Here is a 15,291-nt window from a genome sequence, read left to right on the forward strand (position 1 = left end):
ATGTTGCTATTTCGTTGTAAATATCTATGCAAGTAATACTTTCGAGTACTTGTTTTGATTGTTTTCAAGCCATTCATTAGCTGGCTAGCTAACATTAGCTAGTAGCTTGTTAGCAGACTGTTGGCACCGTGTGGGTGTGAGGTTTGCTGATGTCAACTTTGTGAACAGTGTCCCATGGTGGCGGTGTGGTTATGGTATGGGCAGGCATAAGCTACAGACAACAAACACAATTGCATTTTATCAATGGCAATTTGAATGCACAGAGAGACCGTGACTTGATCCTGAGGCCCATTGTTGTGCCATTCATCCACCGCCATTCCCTCATGTTTCGACATGATAATGCACAGCCCCATGTCGTAAGGGTCTGTACACAATTCCTGGAAGCTGAAAATGTCCCAGTTCTTCCATGGCCTGCATACTCACCAGACATGTCACTAATTGACCATGTTTGGGATGCTCTGGATCGAGGTGTACGACAGCTTGTTCCAGTTCCTGCCAATATCCTGCAACTTCGCACAGCCATTGAAGAGGAGTGGGATAACAATCCACAGTCAACAGCCCGATCAACTTTATGTGAAGGAGATGTGTCAAGCTACTTGAGGCAAAAGGTGGTCACACCAGATATTGATTATTTTTCTGATCCACGCTCCTACATTGTTTTTTATGTGTCTGTGACCAACAGATGCATATCTGTATTCCCAGTCATGTGAAATCCATATATTAGGGCCTAATTAATTTATTTCAATTGGCTGATTTCCTTATGTGAACTGTAACACTGTAAAATCTTAGAAATGGTTATATGTTGGTTTATATTTCTGTTCAGTATAGTTTATAGAAATAGGTGGGGTTTATGACTTTGGGGGTGTGGTAACTAGTGATGACCATGTAGGATGGTAGCTATTTCTTCTGTGGGTGTAAGAAGGGCCGTCACATTGTGATTAACATTTTTCTTCAAGTGGGTGAGGCAGTTTAGGAAGTGGCATTTATTGCTAGAAATGAACCATTTTTTTGTGCCTCTAGTATATAGTAGCCTATATTAAATCAATGGTAAAAATGTAGGCTATTATTGGACATAATAATTGTATCATTAACCTAAACTGTACATGTTTAGATGTAGGCCTATCACTTTTTGTGTAATCTGTAATGGATTATGTCCCCAGGTGTGGTTGTATTGTGTTTTTAAATTGGCAAATAAATGAAATCTAAATAAATACCTTGTATTTGTTGTGATTTTATGGAAACAACAAAACAGCTTGCAGCCTCTGGCTGGCTATAGGAGGCAGAGGGTGTCAGGCCGAATTTGAGATGAGAGAAATTCCTTGCTATTATCTTTCAAATTAATTCATGGCTAAATGGCTAAATAGCTGTCCTCTGAGCGGAGGCTTAATACCAGAGATGCAAAAGCGGTCTGCCAAGGGCTTATAGTGGTCCTCTGAATGGGGGCTACCAGCCAGAAATGCAAATCATGTCTTGAGTGGCTAACTCGAATGTATAGCCTTGGGCGTTGTGCCAGCGGAAAATAGCATGCAGGGGACATATCTTGCTATCTGGGATGTACTGTACCTTTTGAGTGGGTTGGTCCTGTTAGTCACTCACATTCTAAACATGCACGTTGGTAAGACATCTGCGCACGAACACACCTATGTCCTTGACTATTGTACAACTCTTTCCCTAGGCGATCACATAAAGGTTATAAGTCAGATTAAAAACCTGTCAGTGATCATAGGCGAAACCAGTTAATCCGCTTGCAAACACCCAGTACAGTAATTCTTCAGACACTCCAGTGGGTGGGGCAGAGGAGACTGTTTAAATAGGTAGAGATTGAAAGTGTTCCCCATATCACTAAAGCAGTGAGCCTTTCGAACCGGATCACACACAGATGGAAGGTGAGATACTGCTTATCGTTAGGCAATGTCTTATGACTATTTTTAGACTACTCAATTTGTTGTCCTGTGACATTACAAGTTTACTGGTATGATTCTTTGGTGGGTTATATCACAACTCAGGTTTACTCAGTTGTCAAACTGTAGTTTTGTGGTCATATGGTCAATCCGCAATAACACTTTCGAGGCAATTCAACACTGCACACCCATGAGCTCTTGACACCACAATTGAATCAGTATGCTTTTATAATGCTTGAAATTATGCTAGTGTAAATCATCACGCACAACGGAATGATTTTATTATCTGTAAAAAAAAAAAAAAGAAGAAAAATCCTTATATTCTAGATGGAATTGTTAAATGTGTTATTAGCACTGCTAAGCAAAATTGACTTCAGATTAGATATGTTATTGAATAGCAAAAAGGAACATCTTGGTATTTCCGCATTTTGATATAGTTTCCGATCTCTGCATTTGACTCACATTAAAGTCTTCAGTATTCCATTGACAAACGCCCAGTGTTTCTTTCCCTCCAGAATTGAGAATCCAATATGTCAATCTGGAACTTCAGGGCAACCATGAGAGCCACTATACCCAGGGGTTCAGCTCTAAAACCCTGGTGGTGCGGAGAGGAGCACCCTTCAAAATCACCCTGCTCCTGAAGGGACGAGCCTTCAACCCACACACTGACACCCTGATGTTCAGAATCCTCCTAGGTACACTGTGATACATACTGTTCAAGTCATATTTGTTTTGTCAATAATTGGTTAGGACATTTGTCATAGCATGGATGATGTATTTAACTCTGTAGAAAGCTTAAGTATACCCATTCATGAGAATTAAGGAGACAATAGTGGTGGTGTGCATTGCGTTATCTGACCCATATTCATTCCTTTTTCCCAACAGGTCGGCTGTATGCAGAGTTCCCCGTCACCTTCTCCAAGCAGGGATCCCCCTCCCGATGGAGTGCCTACTTCACCCCCAAAGGCCTGAACCCCAACTCTCCCTCTCTGTACATATCCAGCCCTGCCTCTTCCTCCATAGGGCGCTACAGTGTTCAGCTCCACGTGCTCACACAGCACGGTCAGAAGGGATACGTGGTGGGAGACTTTGTTCTCCTTTGCAACCCCTGGTGCAGCGGTGAGTTAATCTACAGAACGACTTAAACCCGCTCCTATGATTAAATGTATTGATTGTAGCCGGGTTTGGGGTCAAGTCCATTTTGCTTCATAGCAATATAGAAGTGAATAGGAATTCTGATTCAAGACACAAAAGGAAATGGAATCCCAACACAGATTGTCCTTGAGTCTAATGCAAACTTTAATTTTGATTAGATAGGATAATAAGATTTCTGGAAATGATAATGGTTCACTGCATTAATACAGTGCCTTTCATCAAAAGTGCTTTACTAAGTGTGATAACGTTGGTGATGCATGGCAGCTATTTTGAATCCTCAAAATCCGCAAAACCTCAGTTTTTGCGGTGGAGAGGTAAGGGTTCATATTGGCACATTTCTACATCGATCCATTCTCAAAGTAAGTACGAATTATATAAGATACAAACATGTTTGATGTTAAAGTAATCAAAGTGTTCTCCCTCCAGAGGACGCAGTGTACATTCCCTTCGAAGACCAGAGAGAGGAATATGTAAATAATGACTCTGGTTTATTGTACATGGGGACCCCTAAAAACCTTGAATCAAGACCTTGGTCGTTCGATCAGGTGAGCATCTCCTGACCAGCTTCAAAACATTTTACGATACCATTCACAGTCAATTACCGCATTTTCCAGAGACGTCTACAAAAAGGCTGGACATGACAACATACATGACTAAAGATAAATAAAGGAATAAATGAAAAATCTATTCCATAAATGAATAAATAATGACATAAGTTGACAAAATAATTACAGAAATGAAAAATGTATAACATAGATGAAAAAAGTAAATAAATAAATATTCCATTTTGTTTATCTCTATGCAGTACGAGCCAGAGATTCTGGATATTTGTCTGAAGCTGCTCCAGGTCAGCCCGCAGTACGGCAGGAACTTGCACTCCGATCCTATCTACCTCAGTAGGGTGGTGTCTGCCATGGTGAGTGACAATGCCTCAGATCCCTCAGATAGTAAATTAATCTCTCACGCTTTATGTGTGGAAATTAGAATAAGAGCTCAGGAGCTCTGGAGCTCACAAAACAGGTCCTGGCTTGAAATGTCTGGCAGTCTATAGTACTGATAATACACTCACGCAATGTGTTTATATTTCAGTTCAAGCAATGAGGGTTGAAGTGAGGTTACGTGATAAGGCCATTAAAAAAATATTGTTTCATCTTACTATGTTAACCTTTCTTAAATTATTTCACTCTGAATTGAATAAATGGTACTTTGTACTTTAATTTTTGGACTAGAAAAAATCCCATGTAAGTACCTTGTTACAAGGTATTTAAGAAATGTCAAATAAATGGTTACAGAATAAACATGGTTGATCCCTAGAGGGAACATTGGGTAGATAATTGTGTCATTCTCTGTCAGATCAACTGCGAGGACGACCGAGGAGTCCTGAGAGGGAACTGGTTGGGCGATTTCAAGAACGGGGTGAACCCCTCCAAGTGGACAGGAAGTGCGGATATTTTGAGACAGTGGGCCAAGTCCAAGTTCAGCCCAGTGATGTACGGCCAGTGCTGGGTGTTTGCTGCTGTGATGTGCACAGGTAATGAATATGTTGGAAATGTATGCATTGTAAAATGTTTTATCAATGCATATGGAATAATATCACTCCCAGCTGAATTTCTGTATAAGTTCATCATGGCACCATCGTAATGGAATATTTGAACAAGATTTAATTTATGTTAGGAATATAAAGAGTTAGAAAATCATTGGTCAAATCATTGACAAATTCTTCATCCTTGTATTTCTATCTCTTCCTAGTCATGAGAGCTCTTGGTATTCCATCCCGTGTCATCACCAACTTCAACTCAGCCCATGACACCAACGGCAACCTGGTCATCGAGGAGTTTTACTCTGAGACGGGCAAGAAACTACCTCACAGTAAAGACAGCATATGGTAAGCAGATATCTAGTCTACAGCATTACCACACCATGAATATTAAATATTATTTGTCGATGAAATAATACGAAAGTGGATTATATGATAGCAAGAAGTATTTTAAGTAACATGTAAGTAATTGCATGTGAAAATCAATCAGTCTTTGGTATTAAAATGTGCTGTTTTGTCCTCCATTTCAGGAATTTCCATGTATGGGTGGAGTGTTGGATGACCCGGCCAGACCTGGGTGCAGGATTTGACGGATGGCAGGTTTTGGATCCAACCCCGCAGGAGAGGAGCGGAGGTCAGAGTCGAAACAGACTAAATAGAAACTCCATAATACAAGTTAGATTAAAAAAAACTGAAAGTCCATTCATAAATAACAAAAAACTATTATTTTAGTTTTTTATGATATTTAGACACTGCACTTGTCACAAGCCACCGACACTGATAACCAGACAAAAAAATGAATATATGTCTATTACCTGTTTATATTATTTTTATGACACATTCTACATCATCCAGACTGGAATCAATCAAAAGTATGGCTACTATTGCTTCTAGTTCTAAAGCTCCACCATATATTTCCCCCTCCTAGGAATCTTCTGCTGTGGCCCAGCCCCAGTGAAGGCTATCAGAGACCGGCGTGTGGACCTGGTCTACGACATCCCCTTTGTGTATGCTGAGGTGAATGCTGACGTGCACACGGTCATTGTGAAGCAGGGCCAGGTGCTGAGTTCCAGCACAGACACAGAGAGAGTTGGTTCCCTCATCGTCACCCAGACCATAGGCTCACCAAGGCCCCAGAACATCACAGGGAACTACAAACCCACCAAAGGTGAGTCAAACAGGAAGTGATGTCATGAATCAAATGCTAATATCAAATCGGTAAGACTTTGTAGTAACTATCGTGAATAAGCGTTAATAAACTATTTGTAGACTATGAAGACACACCATATACACACACACACGTATATACATATATAAATACAGTGCATTCGGAAAGTATTCAGACCACTTCACTTTTTCCACATTTAAAAAAAAATATATTTTTTTATATTTTTACCCCCTTTTCTCCACAATTTTGTGGTATCCAATTGTTAGTAGTTACTATCTTGTCTCATCGCTACAACTCCCATACGGGCTCGGGAGAGACGAAGGTCGAAAACCATGCGTCCTCCGAAACACAACCCAACCAAGCCGCACAGCTTCTTTAACAGAGCGCATCCAACCCAGAAGGAGTCGCTAGTGCGCGATGAGACAAGGGTATCCCTACCGGCCAAACCCTCCCTAACCCGGACGACGCTAGGCCAATTGTGCGTCGCCCCACGGACCTCCTGGTCGTGGCCAGCTGCGACAGAGCCTGGACGCGAACCCAGAGTCTCTGGTAGCACAGCTAGCACTGCGATGCAGTGCCTTAGACCACTGCGCCACCCGGGAGGCTCGTTTTCCACATTTTGTTACGATACAGCCTTTAAAATGTATTAATGACAAAGCAAAAACAGGTATCTAGAAAAACGGAATTATTACATTTACATAAGTATTCAGACCCTTTACTCAGTACTGTGTTGAAGCACCTTTGGCAGCGATTACAGCAGAGAGTCTTCTTGGGTATGACGCTACAAGCTTGGCATGCCTCTATTTGGGGAGTTTCTCCCATTCTTCTATGCAGATCCTCTCAAGCTCTTCAGGTTGGATCGGGAGCATTGCTGCACAGCTATTTTCAGGTCTCTCCAGAAATGTTAGATCGAGTTCAAGACCAGGCTCTTTGCGTGGCCACTCAAGGACATTCAGAGTCTTGTCCTGAAACCACTCCTGTGTTGTCTTGGCTGCGTGCTTAGGATTGTTGTCCTGATGGAAGGTGAACCCTCGCCCCAGTCTGAGGTCCTGGGCGCTCTGGAGCAGGTTTTCATAAAGGATCTCTCTGTACTTTGCTCCATTAATCTTTCACTCGATCCTGACTGGTCTGCCAGTCCCTGCAGCTGAAAAACATCCTCACAGCATGATTCTGCCACCAACATGCTTCACCGTCGGGATGGTATTGGCCAGGTGATGAGCGGTGCCTGGTCTCCTCCAGACCTGATGCTTGGCATTCAGGCCAAATAGTTTCAACTTGGTTTCATCAGACCAGAGAATCCTGTTTCTCATGGCAGTCCTTTAAGTGCCTTTTTGCAAATTCCAAGCGGGCTGTCATGTGCCTTTCACTGAGGAGTGGCTTCCTTCTGGCCTCTCTACCATAAAGGCCTGATTGATGGAGTGCTGCAGAAATGGTTGTCCTTCTGGAAGGTTCTCCCATCTCCACAGAGGAACTCTGGAGCTCTGTCAGAGTGACCATTAGGTTCCTGGTCACCTCCTTGACCAAGATTGCTCAGTTTGGCCGGGCATCCAGCTCTAGGAAGAGCCTTTGTGGTTCCAAAATGCTTCCATTTAAGAATGATGGAGGCCACTGTGTTCTTGGGGACCTTCAATGCTGCAGAAATGTTTTGGTACCTTTCCCCAGATCTGTACCTTGACACAATACTGTCTCGGAGCTCTACGGACAATTCCTTTGACCTCATGACTTGGTTTTTGCTCTGACATGCACTGTCTACTGTGGGACCTTATATAGACAGGTGTATGCCTTTCCAAAGCATGTCCAATCAATTGAATTTACCACATGTGGACTCCAATGAAGTTGAAGAAACATCTCAAGGATGATCAATGGAAACAGAATGTACCTGAGCTAAATTTTGAGTATCATAGCAAAGTGTCTGAATACTTATGTAAATAAAATATTTAGTTTTTTTATTTTAAATATATCTTCGAACATTTTGATTTTTTGTTTTGTTTTGTCATTATGGGGTATTGTGTGTAGATTAATGAGGGGGGAAAATATTGAATCCATTTTAGATTAAGGCTGTAAGGTAACAAAATGTGGAAAAAGTTAAGTGGTCTGAATACTTTCCGAATACACTGTCTGTCTGTATGTGTATATATATATATATATATATATATATATAGATATATATATATGTATATATATGTATGTATATTTACTGTATATATATGTGGTATATAAAGTGATTCACCATAACCCTACACTACCTCTCTATACTATGAGCAAAGTGGCCGTTGAGTGGTTGTTATGAATCCATAAAATGATTGTGAATGTTGGTTCAAGAATAGTGATCTCTTTTGAGTCTCAATGTCACAGCATTGTGTTCATACTGTAACGATCGTCTTTATATCTAAATCCTTTTTTGTTTCATATGCAGCAGCCATGTCCTTACACAGATCAAAGAGTGCAAGTAAGTGCTAACTTACTAGCTACATTATTCATTCAGTGTATCAAAAAAATATCACTATTCAACAGTATTTATTACAAGCAAATTCCTATTTCCAAATGTCTAACAATGTTTTTTTTCTCTCTAGCATTTTCAAGAGAATCAACACATAAGCGAGGTGGGTGTTGATTTACTTGATCTTCTATATGGTTCTGTCTGTATTCCATCTGTCCACAAATTTCATTGACATCATACATTTAATTGAGTAATTGACATCATACATTTAATTGAGTAATTGACATCATACATTTAATTGAGTAATTGACATCATACATTTAATTGAGTAATTGACATCATACATTTAATTGAGTAATTGACATCATACATTTAATTGAGTAATTGACATCATACATTTAATTGAGTCATTGACATCTTACACTTCTTTGAGTCATTGACATAATACGCTTCATTTAATGTGCCATTCATATGTGTCTCATTAGGGTCAACCCGGGGCCTCTCAGTGTCTCTGAGCCTCCTTAAAGTGCCCGTGGCTGGTGAAAACATAACCTTCACAGTCATGGTCACCAACACGGAGAGCATCCCCAAGGTGCTGAGGGAGCATGTCAACGCTCAGACCAAGAAGTACAACCGTAGTCCCTCGGGCACCTTCTGGGAGGTCCACAACGTCGTCCGGATAGCGCCGCATGAAGGTAGGAACCTTAACGCATCGCTAACGTTAATATTGGCCGCATAATGTCACATGGCTAGCACCCTAAAAATACTGTACTCCCTCCACACAGATATATGAAATGAAATGTGTTGTATTTCTTGACACACCTTCTATACCACTTAAAAGTAGTACTTTCCCTTCAAAATTCTGTCTTTGGTCCTATGGAACATTTCAGGGACACCGTACCATTTTGTTGAACCTACCTCATGTATTCACTAATTTGTTCCCCCCTCACTCTTTCTCCCTCTCCCTCGCCCTCCCTCCAGCTAAGGTCATTCATCACCTGATCGACCATGCCCAGTATGAGTCTCTGATGGGAGATGACTTGGTCAACCTGGCTGTGGTCATGGAGGACGAGTTCACTCAGGAGAGAGTCTTGGCCTCAGAGGAGTTCAACATCACCAGCCCTCAACTCTCCATACAGGTACAGGCATCTCTTCAGAACGTCTCTACACACCGAATTAACTTCACACGTCCGTTACACATCTTGCGTCAACACTCAACGCAATTAACTCCTAGACTAAACAATATAGCTATGTTTAGACAGTGATGTGCTATGTGAAATAGGTCCATTACTTGTTTTATATCTAAACAAATGGGTTGATAACATACTGTGTACTATGTGTGCAGACGAAGGACATAGCTTTAACCTTTTTATTCTTTAGATTGCAGATGAAGACTCCGTCATGCTACACAAGGAGCACACTGCCCTCGTAGTCTTCTGCAACACCTTCTCTGTACCTGTGAGCGGCCTACTAACCGTGACTGGCTCTGGTTTGATCGAGGGGGAAATGCACTCAAGGTAAGGACATGTTCTTTTCGGGTTGAATGTGTTTCCTTCTTTGGCGTCTCATTTCTTACATAAGGAGTGACGGAAGGCAGTGTTGGCAACTGCTAACAACAACAAAAATGTGGATTCCATTGAGTATTGGCAAAAGCATGGGTAAACACAAGGAGTGGCATAGTTGTACGGTATAAGTCCTGAAATATTTGTGTGGTTAGTCAAGGACAGAACGTAACACTGTGTAAACTTTCATGGCACTAAGCGCCAGTATAAGATCATTTGGAGAAACAATTGAAACTCTTATATAAAGGCTGTAACTATGCTGTACATGGTTACTTGGTGCCATGGCAATGTGAGCCATGGCAATGTGAGCCATGGCAATGTGAGCCATTGCAATGTGAGCCATGGCAATGTGAGTGATATCCACAGGGGAACTTTACAAGATTTAGAGGCAAAACTACATTCTGTAAACTCTTTGCACTTCAACATTTTCATTATGAGATGTTACGCAGTAGATGAACTTCACTAGATTCTAAGGGACAGTTCACTCAAATGACAAAAAGACATATTGATTTTCTTATCCTGTAAGCAGTCTATTGACATGGAAAGAGGTAAACAAAACCAAAGCCTGGATTGCTGCCAGTGTCTTATCTTGTCCATAGACTGCTTACAGGGTGAACTACCCCTTTAATCCCCATTCCCCTAACCTTCACATGAATAACCAGTCTTGTCAATTCGTATGTTGCGTCATTCAGACAATTACCTAACATAAAAATGCCTTCCTATCTTGCAGGATTCAACTCTTCAACCCAGGGTGCACTATGGAGAGGAGCTTCAGTTTCATTCCGAGGATGGTGGGGAAAAAAATGTTGCAGGCTACTCTAGTCCTCAAAAACAACTCTGCAAAAATTGTAGGCTACAGAATGATCTCTGTGAAGTCAGCTTAGTCATTTTGCAATGATTCAGGTGGTGCTAATAAATATAATTGTATATAAGGTAGGAATTTCATGTACAACTTAAGTATTATATCTATTATTTATATTTATGTAATTTTTTTAAACTAAAACATGTATTTCTTTCGTTCTCATAATAACTTTGTTGTTTGATGTTTATGATATAGATGTATTTATTTTTTAATTTTAATGTATGATTGGTAATCACTACTTGAATAGTCACTTGTGACTTTACATAAAATTAGGTTTAATTAGTCAATTGACATTGGCCTGTGAACAAGTTAAAGTTTCTGGAGTTTGTTTCATTTAGTTTGTTTCAAGTCTTTTGAATTGAGTTTTTATCAAATGAAACCACTTTTTATACAAATATGTATACAAATCAGATAAATGAATTCTGAGTGACAAAGCTTACAAGTTGAAGTCTTCATCTTTGTCCTGTATTGTAGATCACTTAAATTATTTTCAATAATTGAAACCACATCCTCATTCCCTCAATATCTTCTTAGTATTTCTACAACACAGGTATTTTAATACAGTCATATGTAATAAATATTTTTTAAACACTTTTTTTTACCATAACCACATCAGCTAGTCAGTATTTGGACACTTCCTGTGTACTCTCCTGGCTGAAACCCCAAAACTATAGTGCATAGCTAGGCCTTCTGTAGATGGTTGAAAAACATTATTTATTATTTGTTTCTAACTCAAATACCCTCACTGTAGCTTGCCATCAATTTACTGGAGAAAATGTGGCGAAATTATAATATTTTATCACACGTGCAGCAGTAGAAAAATACTGGGAAAATCAAAAACCCCTAATCAAAAAATAAACCCACACTACAACGCAACCTCAGTCTGTGTTTTCCTGTCTCCAGACCTATTTAAAAACAAGGATTGCCCACTCACTAGAAACTTGCTGTGAGATGAAAAACATTGAGACACTGGACCGAAGTTGTAAATTATATTTGTAACATGGAAAAAATCTAAATATGAGAAAAACACATAAAGACAAAAGGTTGAAACGGAAGGACTTGATAAACAGTGATAAGGTATCTTGATAGGCCTACAGTGCCTACTGAAAATCTACATACCCCTTGCGCAGTTGTCATATTTTGCTGCCTTAAAATTGTATCTAAAAAAGGTATTAAATTAGTTGTTTTTCCTACAGATCTACACAACCTGCTCCACATTTTCTAAATGAATAATAATAACATGCCTTGATTGCGTATGGTCATCAAACACCAGAGTTAATATTTGGTGGAAGCACATTTGGCAACAATTACTGCAGACCCGGCGCCAGAACGAATCAGTTGAACGAATCACTTTTGAAACCCCCTAGTTGTATCATTGGAATGTGATACAAAATGAGTGTCACGGCCGTCGTTCAAGGAAGACCAAGGTGCAGCGTTGTGAGCGTGTACATTTTATTTTATTTAGTAAAATGTCGCCAACAAAACAAGAAATTACAAAAATGACCGCGAAGCTTACAAGGGCTATAGTGCCCCTAACAAAGACAACTTCCTACAATGACAAAAAGGGAAAAAGGCTGCCTAAGTATGATTCCCAATCAGAGACAACGATAGACAGCTGTCCCTGATTGAGAACCATACCCGGCCAAAACATGGAAATACGAAAACATAGAAAACAGAACATTGAATGCCCACCCAAATCACACCCTGACCAAACCAAATAGAGACATAAAAAGGCTTGACAATGACAATGAGGCAACGGTGTGCTTTAGGATAATGCGACGCCTCCGAGCGGTCGGGTAGGCTGTTTGGAGTGTGTATATGACTGGATTAATAAAAAATATATAGTTACTTCTAAAAACCAAAGTTGCCCCTCTGGTAAAGACCATAGGCTGATCTAGAAGAAAAGAAACACACACCTATTTAGGCGAGGTGCTGGCTAGCAGAGTAGAACACTTGAAAATAAAAGAGAGCCGCACACTCTAGGAGCTCAGATGCAAAAATGAAATTACCAACGTTTCGACAGCCAAGCTTTTTCATCAGGGTGTAAGACCATAGGCTGCTCATGAGTTTCAAGTTTGGGGAAGCTTACAATGTATTCTACAATTTCTACCGGTCTGCGTGCCAGTTCTGATTATTTGCATTTGCACATTTTTATGGAAGTTTCATTTCAATAATAATGTTTTGTTTCTCAAAATCATTGGCATGTGGTTAATCATAAAAATCTGAAGTAAAATGCTAAAAATCCACTATGGCTAGAGCACTAGCCTCTGTCATATGGATAAACTGTGATCCATTGGCGGCTAAAGAAATGAGAGCATAGAACTCAGAGATTGCCTATAGGCCAATGCAGAGGGTCCAACCCGAAGATGTCACTAACAAACTTCCAACATTGTATCAACTAGCCTATTTTGAATGATTTTATGTAGACAATAGCGTACGCTGAAATCCCAGAGGGGACGGGGCAATATGATCTGTCCCCCCCAATATATAATTGTAAACATAACTATACAATTTCAATAATATTAAGAATACGCAATGAAAGCACTTGTGCTGATTACAGACACTTAATAGTGCGTTTTTAAGTTTCAAAAGTTTGCATTCCCCCGCCTCTTTACCTCACAATGGTTGAATTGTTAGTTCGGTGCGGCATGTAGCAAGACAGGGACAAGCCTTTAGAGGCCACACGGATGACAGTGGGAATTTATACCAGCTTTTGAAACACAGGGCAGAAGAGGATGATTCCATTTTACTGAAGTGGTTAACAGACCGTACCACAATGTACGCAGGCACCATAGCACAGAATGAAATTATGAACATCATGGCCAATACAGTCATTCGAGGCATCACAGCTGAGATGAGGTCTCTTCCGATTGTACAATTTTCAGTAATTGTTGATGGTACTCAATATGTCTCTGGTGCTGAACAGAAGAGTGTCTGCCTGTGTTATGTTGACCATAACCTTGTCCCTCACGAGGAGGTTATTGGGCTATACAGGGTGTCAGAGACAACAGGCGAGGGCGTTACAAAAGTGGCAACTGGTGGGTTGTTGAGGCTAAATTTGCCCATGTCTGGCTTACGTGGGCAGAGTTGTGGAGCACACTGTGAAAATCTGATTACACAGGCTGGCTGCTCAGCCTCTCCACTGATCCGGGATTCCCTTACTTGGGTCCATCAGTTAGGTGTCCTCTATGTCCAGTCAGGAAAGTTGAAGAGCATGTTTGAATCAATTGCCATATCCGAAGATACACATCTGACCACCCTGAAACCCCTATGTCCAACACGGTGGACTGTGCAGAATACTGCTATTAGAGCTGTGCTAGGGCAGTATGAGCGGGTACTAAACAGCCTAGAGGAGATGGCAAAAACTGCATCCAAGACAGCTTCAACTGCCAGTGGCTTATTTGAGCACTTCAGCAAAGGCAAGACTGTGTTGGGACTCACACTTGCCTCTGCTGGCTGCAGTCGACTGTGTGCGGTCATCTCGCAGGGGCAAGAGAAATGACAAAAGCCTGCTTGCGCTGTATGAGAAAGCAACAACATTGATTGTCTCCATTGAATACATTGAGACACACTCAAGACGATTTGCTGACAAAGTAGTGGATCACAATAGGGCAGGATTTTTAAAAGTTTTGGACGGTGTGGAGGTTCAGTTTGGCGACCATTTTGACCAGGACAGTCTAAACGTCCTGCAAAAGTTGGAAAGAGCGCTTCTCACGGGGGAGTTGGATGAGTCTCTAGATCAGTACCCTGAGCTGAACATATATTCTCTTTCAGTGCAGTTGCCTCTCTTTCGCAACAAATACCCCTGTAGCAGCAGTGGAGAGGCAGCAGAGGTCACCAGGAGTCTTCCAGTGGAGGTGCTGGGGTTGTTTGACCAAGTTGAGTTGCTGATCAGAATTTTGTTTGTGGTGCAGGTGTCTTCATGTGAGGCTGAGAGGAGTTTCAGTGCACACCGCAGGTTGAAGATTTGGCTACGCGGTAGCATGAGCCAAGAGAGAATGAATGGCGTAGTTGTCTGTAATGTACATAAAGACAGGCTGGACAGTCTCAAGAGGGAAAATATCTGCCAGCAATTTGTTGGATCTATTGAAACCCACAAACTTATGTTCAGTTATTTTGTTCATTAGTTCAGTAGTGTGTATAACAGTGGTTCTCAACCTTTTTTGGGTACTGGAACCCCTGCATATTTTGGGGCAAGGTTTTGAGCAGTCCTCAGGGACCCCCACCCCATCTATATTATATGTAAAGTTACTGCAAACCTTGTGTTATTGAATACGTTCATTACACTTTTTTATTTCACAGACTCCTTGCAATTACACCAGGGACCCCTGTTTGAGAACCCCTGGTGTATAATATTATATTTGTTATTTTGTTTCGTAGTTTTCAGTTTTTAGTACATGACAGTACACTTACTAATGATTTATTTTATGTTTTTTTTTATTTAAAATTGCATTCTTTGTGTGACATACTTGTCCATAGCTGTTGTTTGAAGAGTTGAGACACTGACTGAACAATAAATAAATATTTTTTTTAATGATATTTGAGTTGATTTATTTGGGTTATTCATTTAATTTAAGTAGTTTTTTCACTTTTTGTTCTTGTAAAGCTATTGTAGTAGACTCAGGCCAGTGGTACATATTTAATGACTATATAAATGTACCAGAAA

At 40.6% G+C, this 15,291-nt stretch overlaps 1 protein-coding gene across 2 annotated transcripts; it reads left to right on the plus strand.

The window, feature by feature from the left end:
- The first annotated feature begins 1,715 nt into the window (after positions 1–1,715).
- On the plus strand, positions 1,716–11,064 carry tgm5l (transglutaminase 5, like). 2 transcript variants are annotated; one of them, XM_021568478.3, is made up of 15 exons: positions 1,716–1,886; positions 2,417–2,596; positions 2,787–3,020; positions 3,483–3,601; positions 3,862–3,972; positions 4,410–4,587; positions 4,806–4,941; positions 5,124–5,227; positions 5,522–5,761; positions 8,178–8,210; positions 8,335–8,364; positions 8,687–8,896; positions 9,183–9,340; positions 9,582–9,718; positions 10,494–11,064. In XM_021568478.3, the coding sequence occupies exons 1-15, from the start codon at positions 1,880–1,882 to the stop codon at positions 10,645–10,647; spliced, it is 2,031 nt and encodes a 676-aa protein (XP_021424153.2). In that variant the 5' UTR covers positions 1,716–1,879; the 3' UTR covers positions 10,648–11,064. The 2 variants fall into 2 exon arrangements, with proteins under 2 accessions (XP_021424153.2, XP_021424154.2); XM_021568479.3 differs by having other exon boundaries at positions 8,181–8,210.
- Positions 11,065–15,291: the final 4,227 nt, after the last annotated feature.

Source organism: Oncorhynchus mykiss, chromosome 17, assembly GCF_057628025.1.
Source record: "Oncorhynchus mykiss isolate SJ-2025 chromosome 17, ASM5762802v1, whole genome shotgun sequence".
Lineage (NCBI taxonomy): Eukaryota > Metazoa > Chordata > Actinopteri > Salmoniformes > Salmonidae > Oncorhynchus > Oncorhynchus mykiss.

Bases quoted from the DNA above. Each gene is read 5' to 3' on its own strand.
- tgm5l (XM_021568478.3), top strand. The intron at 3,602-3,861 runs GTGAGCATCTCC...ATCTCTATGCAG, and splicing joins GACCTTGGTCGTTCGATCAG to TACGAGCCAGAGATTCTGGA. The intron at 5,762-8,177 runs GTGAGTCAAACA...TTTCATATGCAG, and splicing joins GAACTACAAACCCACCAAAG to CAGCCATGTCCTTACACAGA.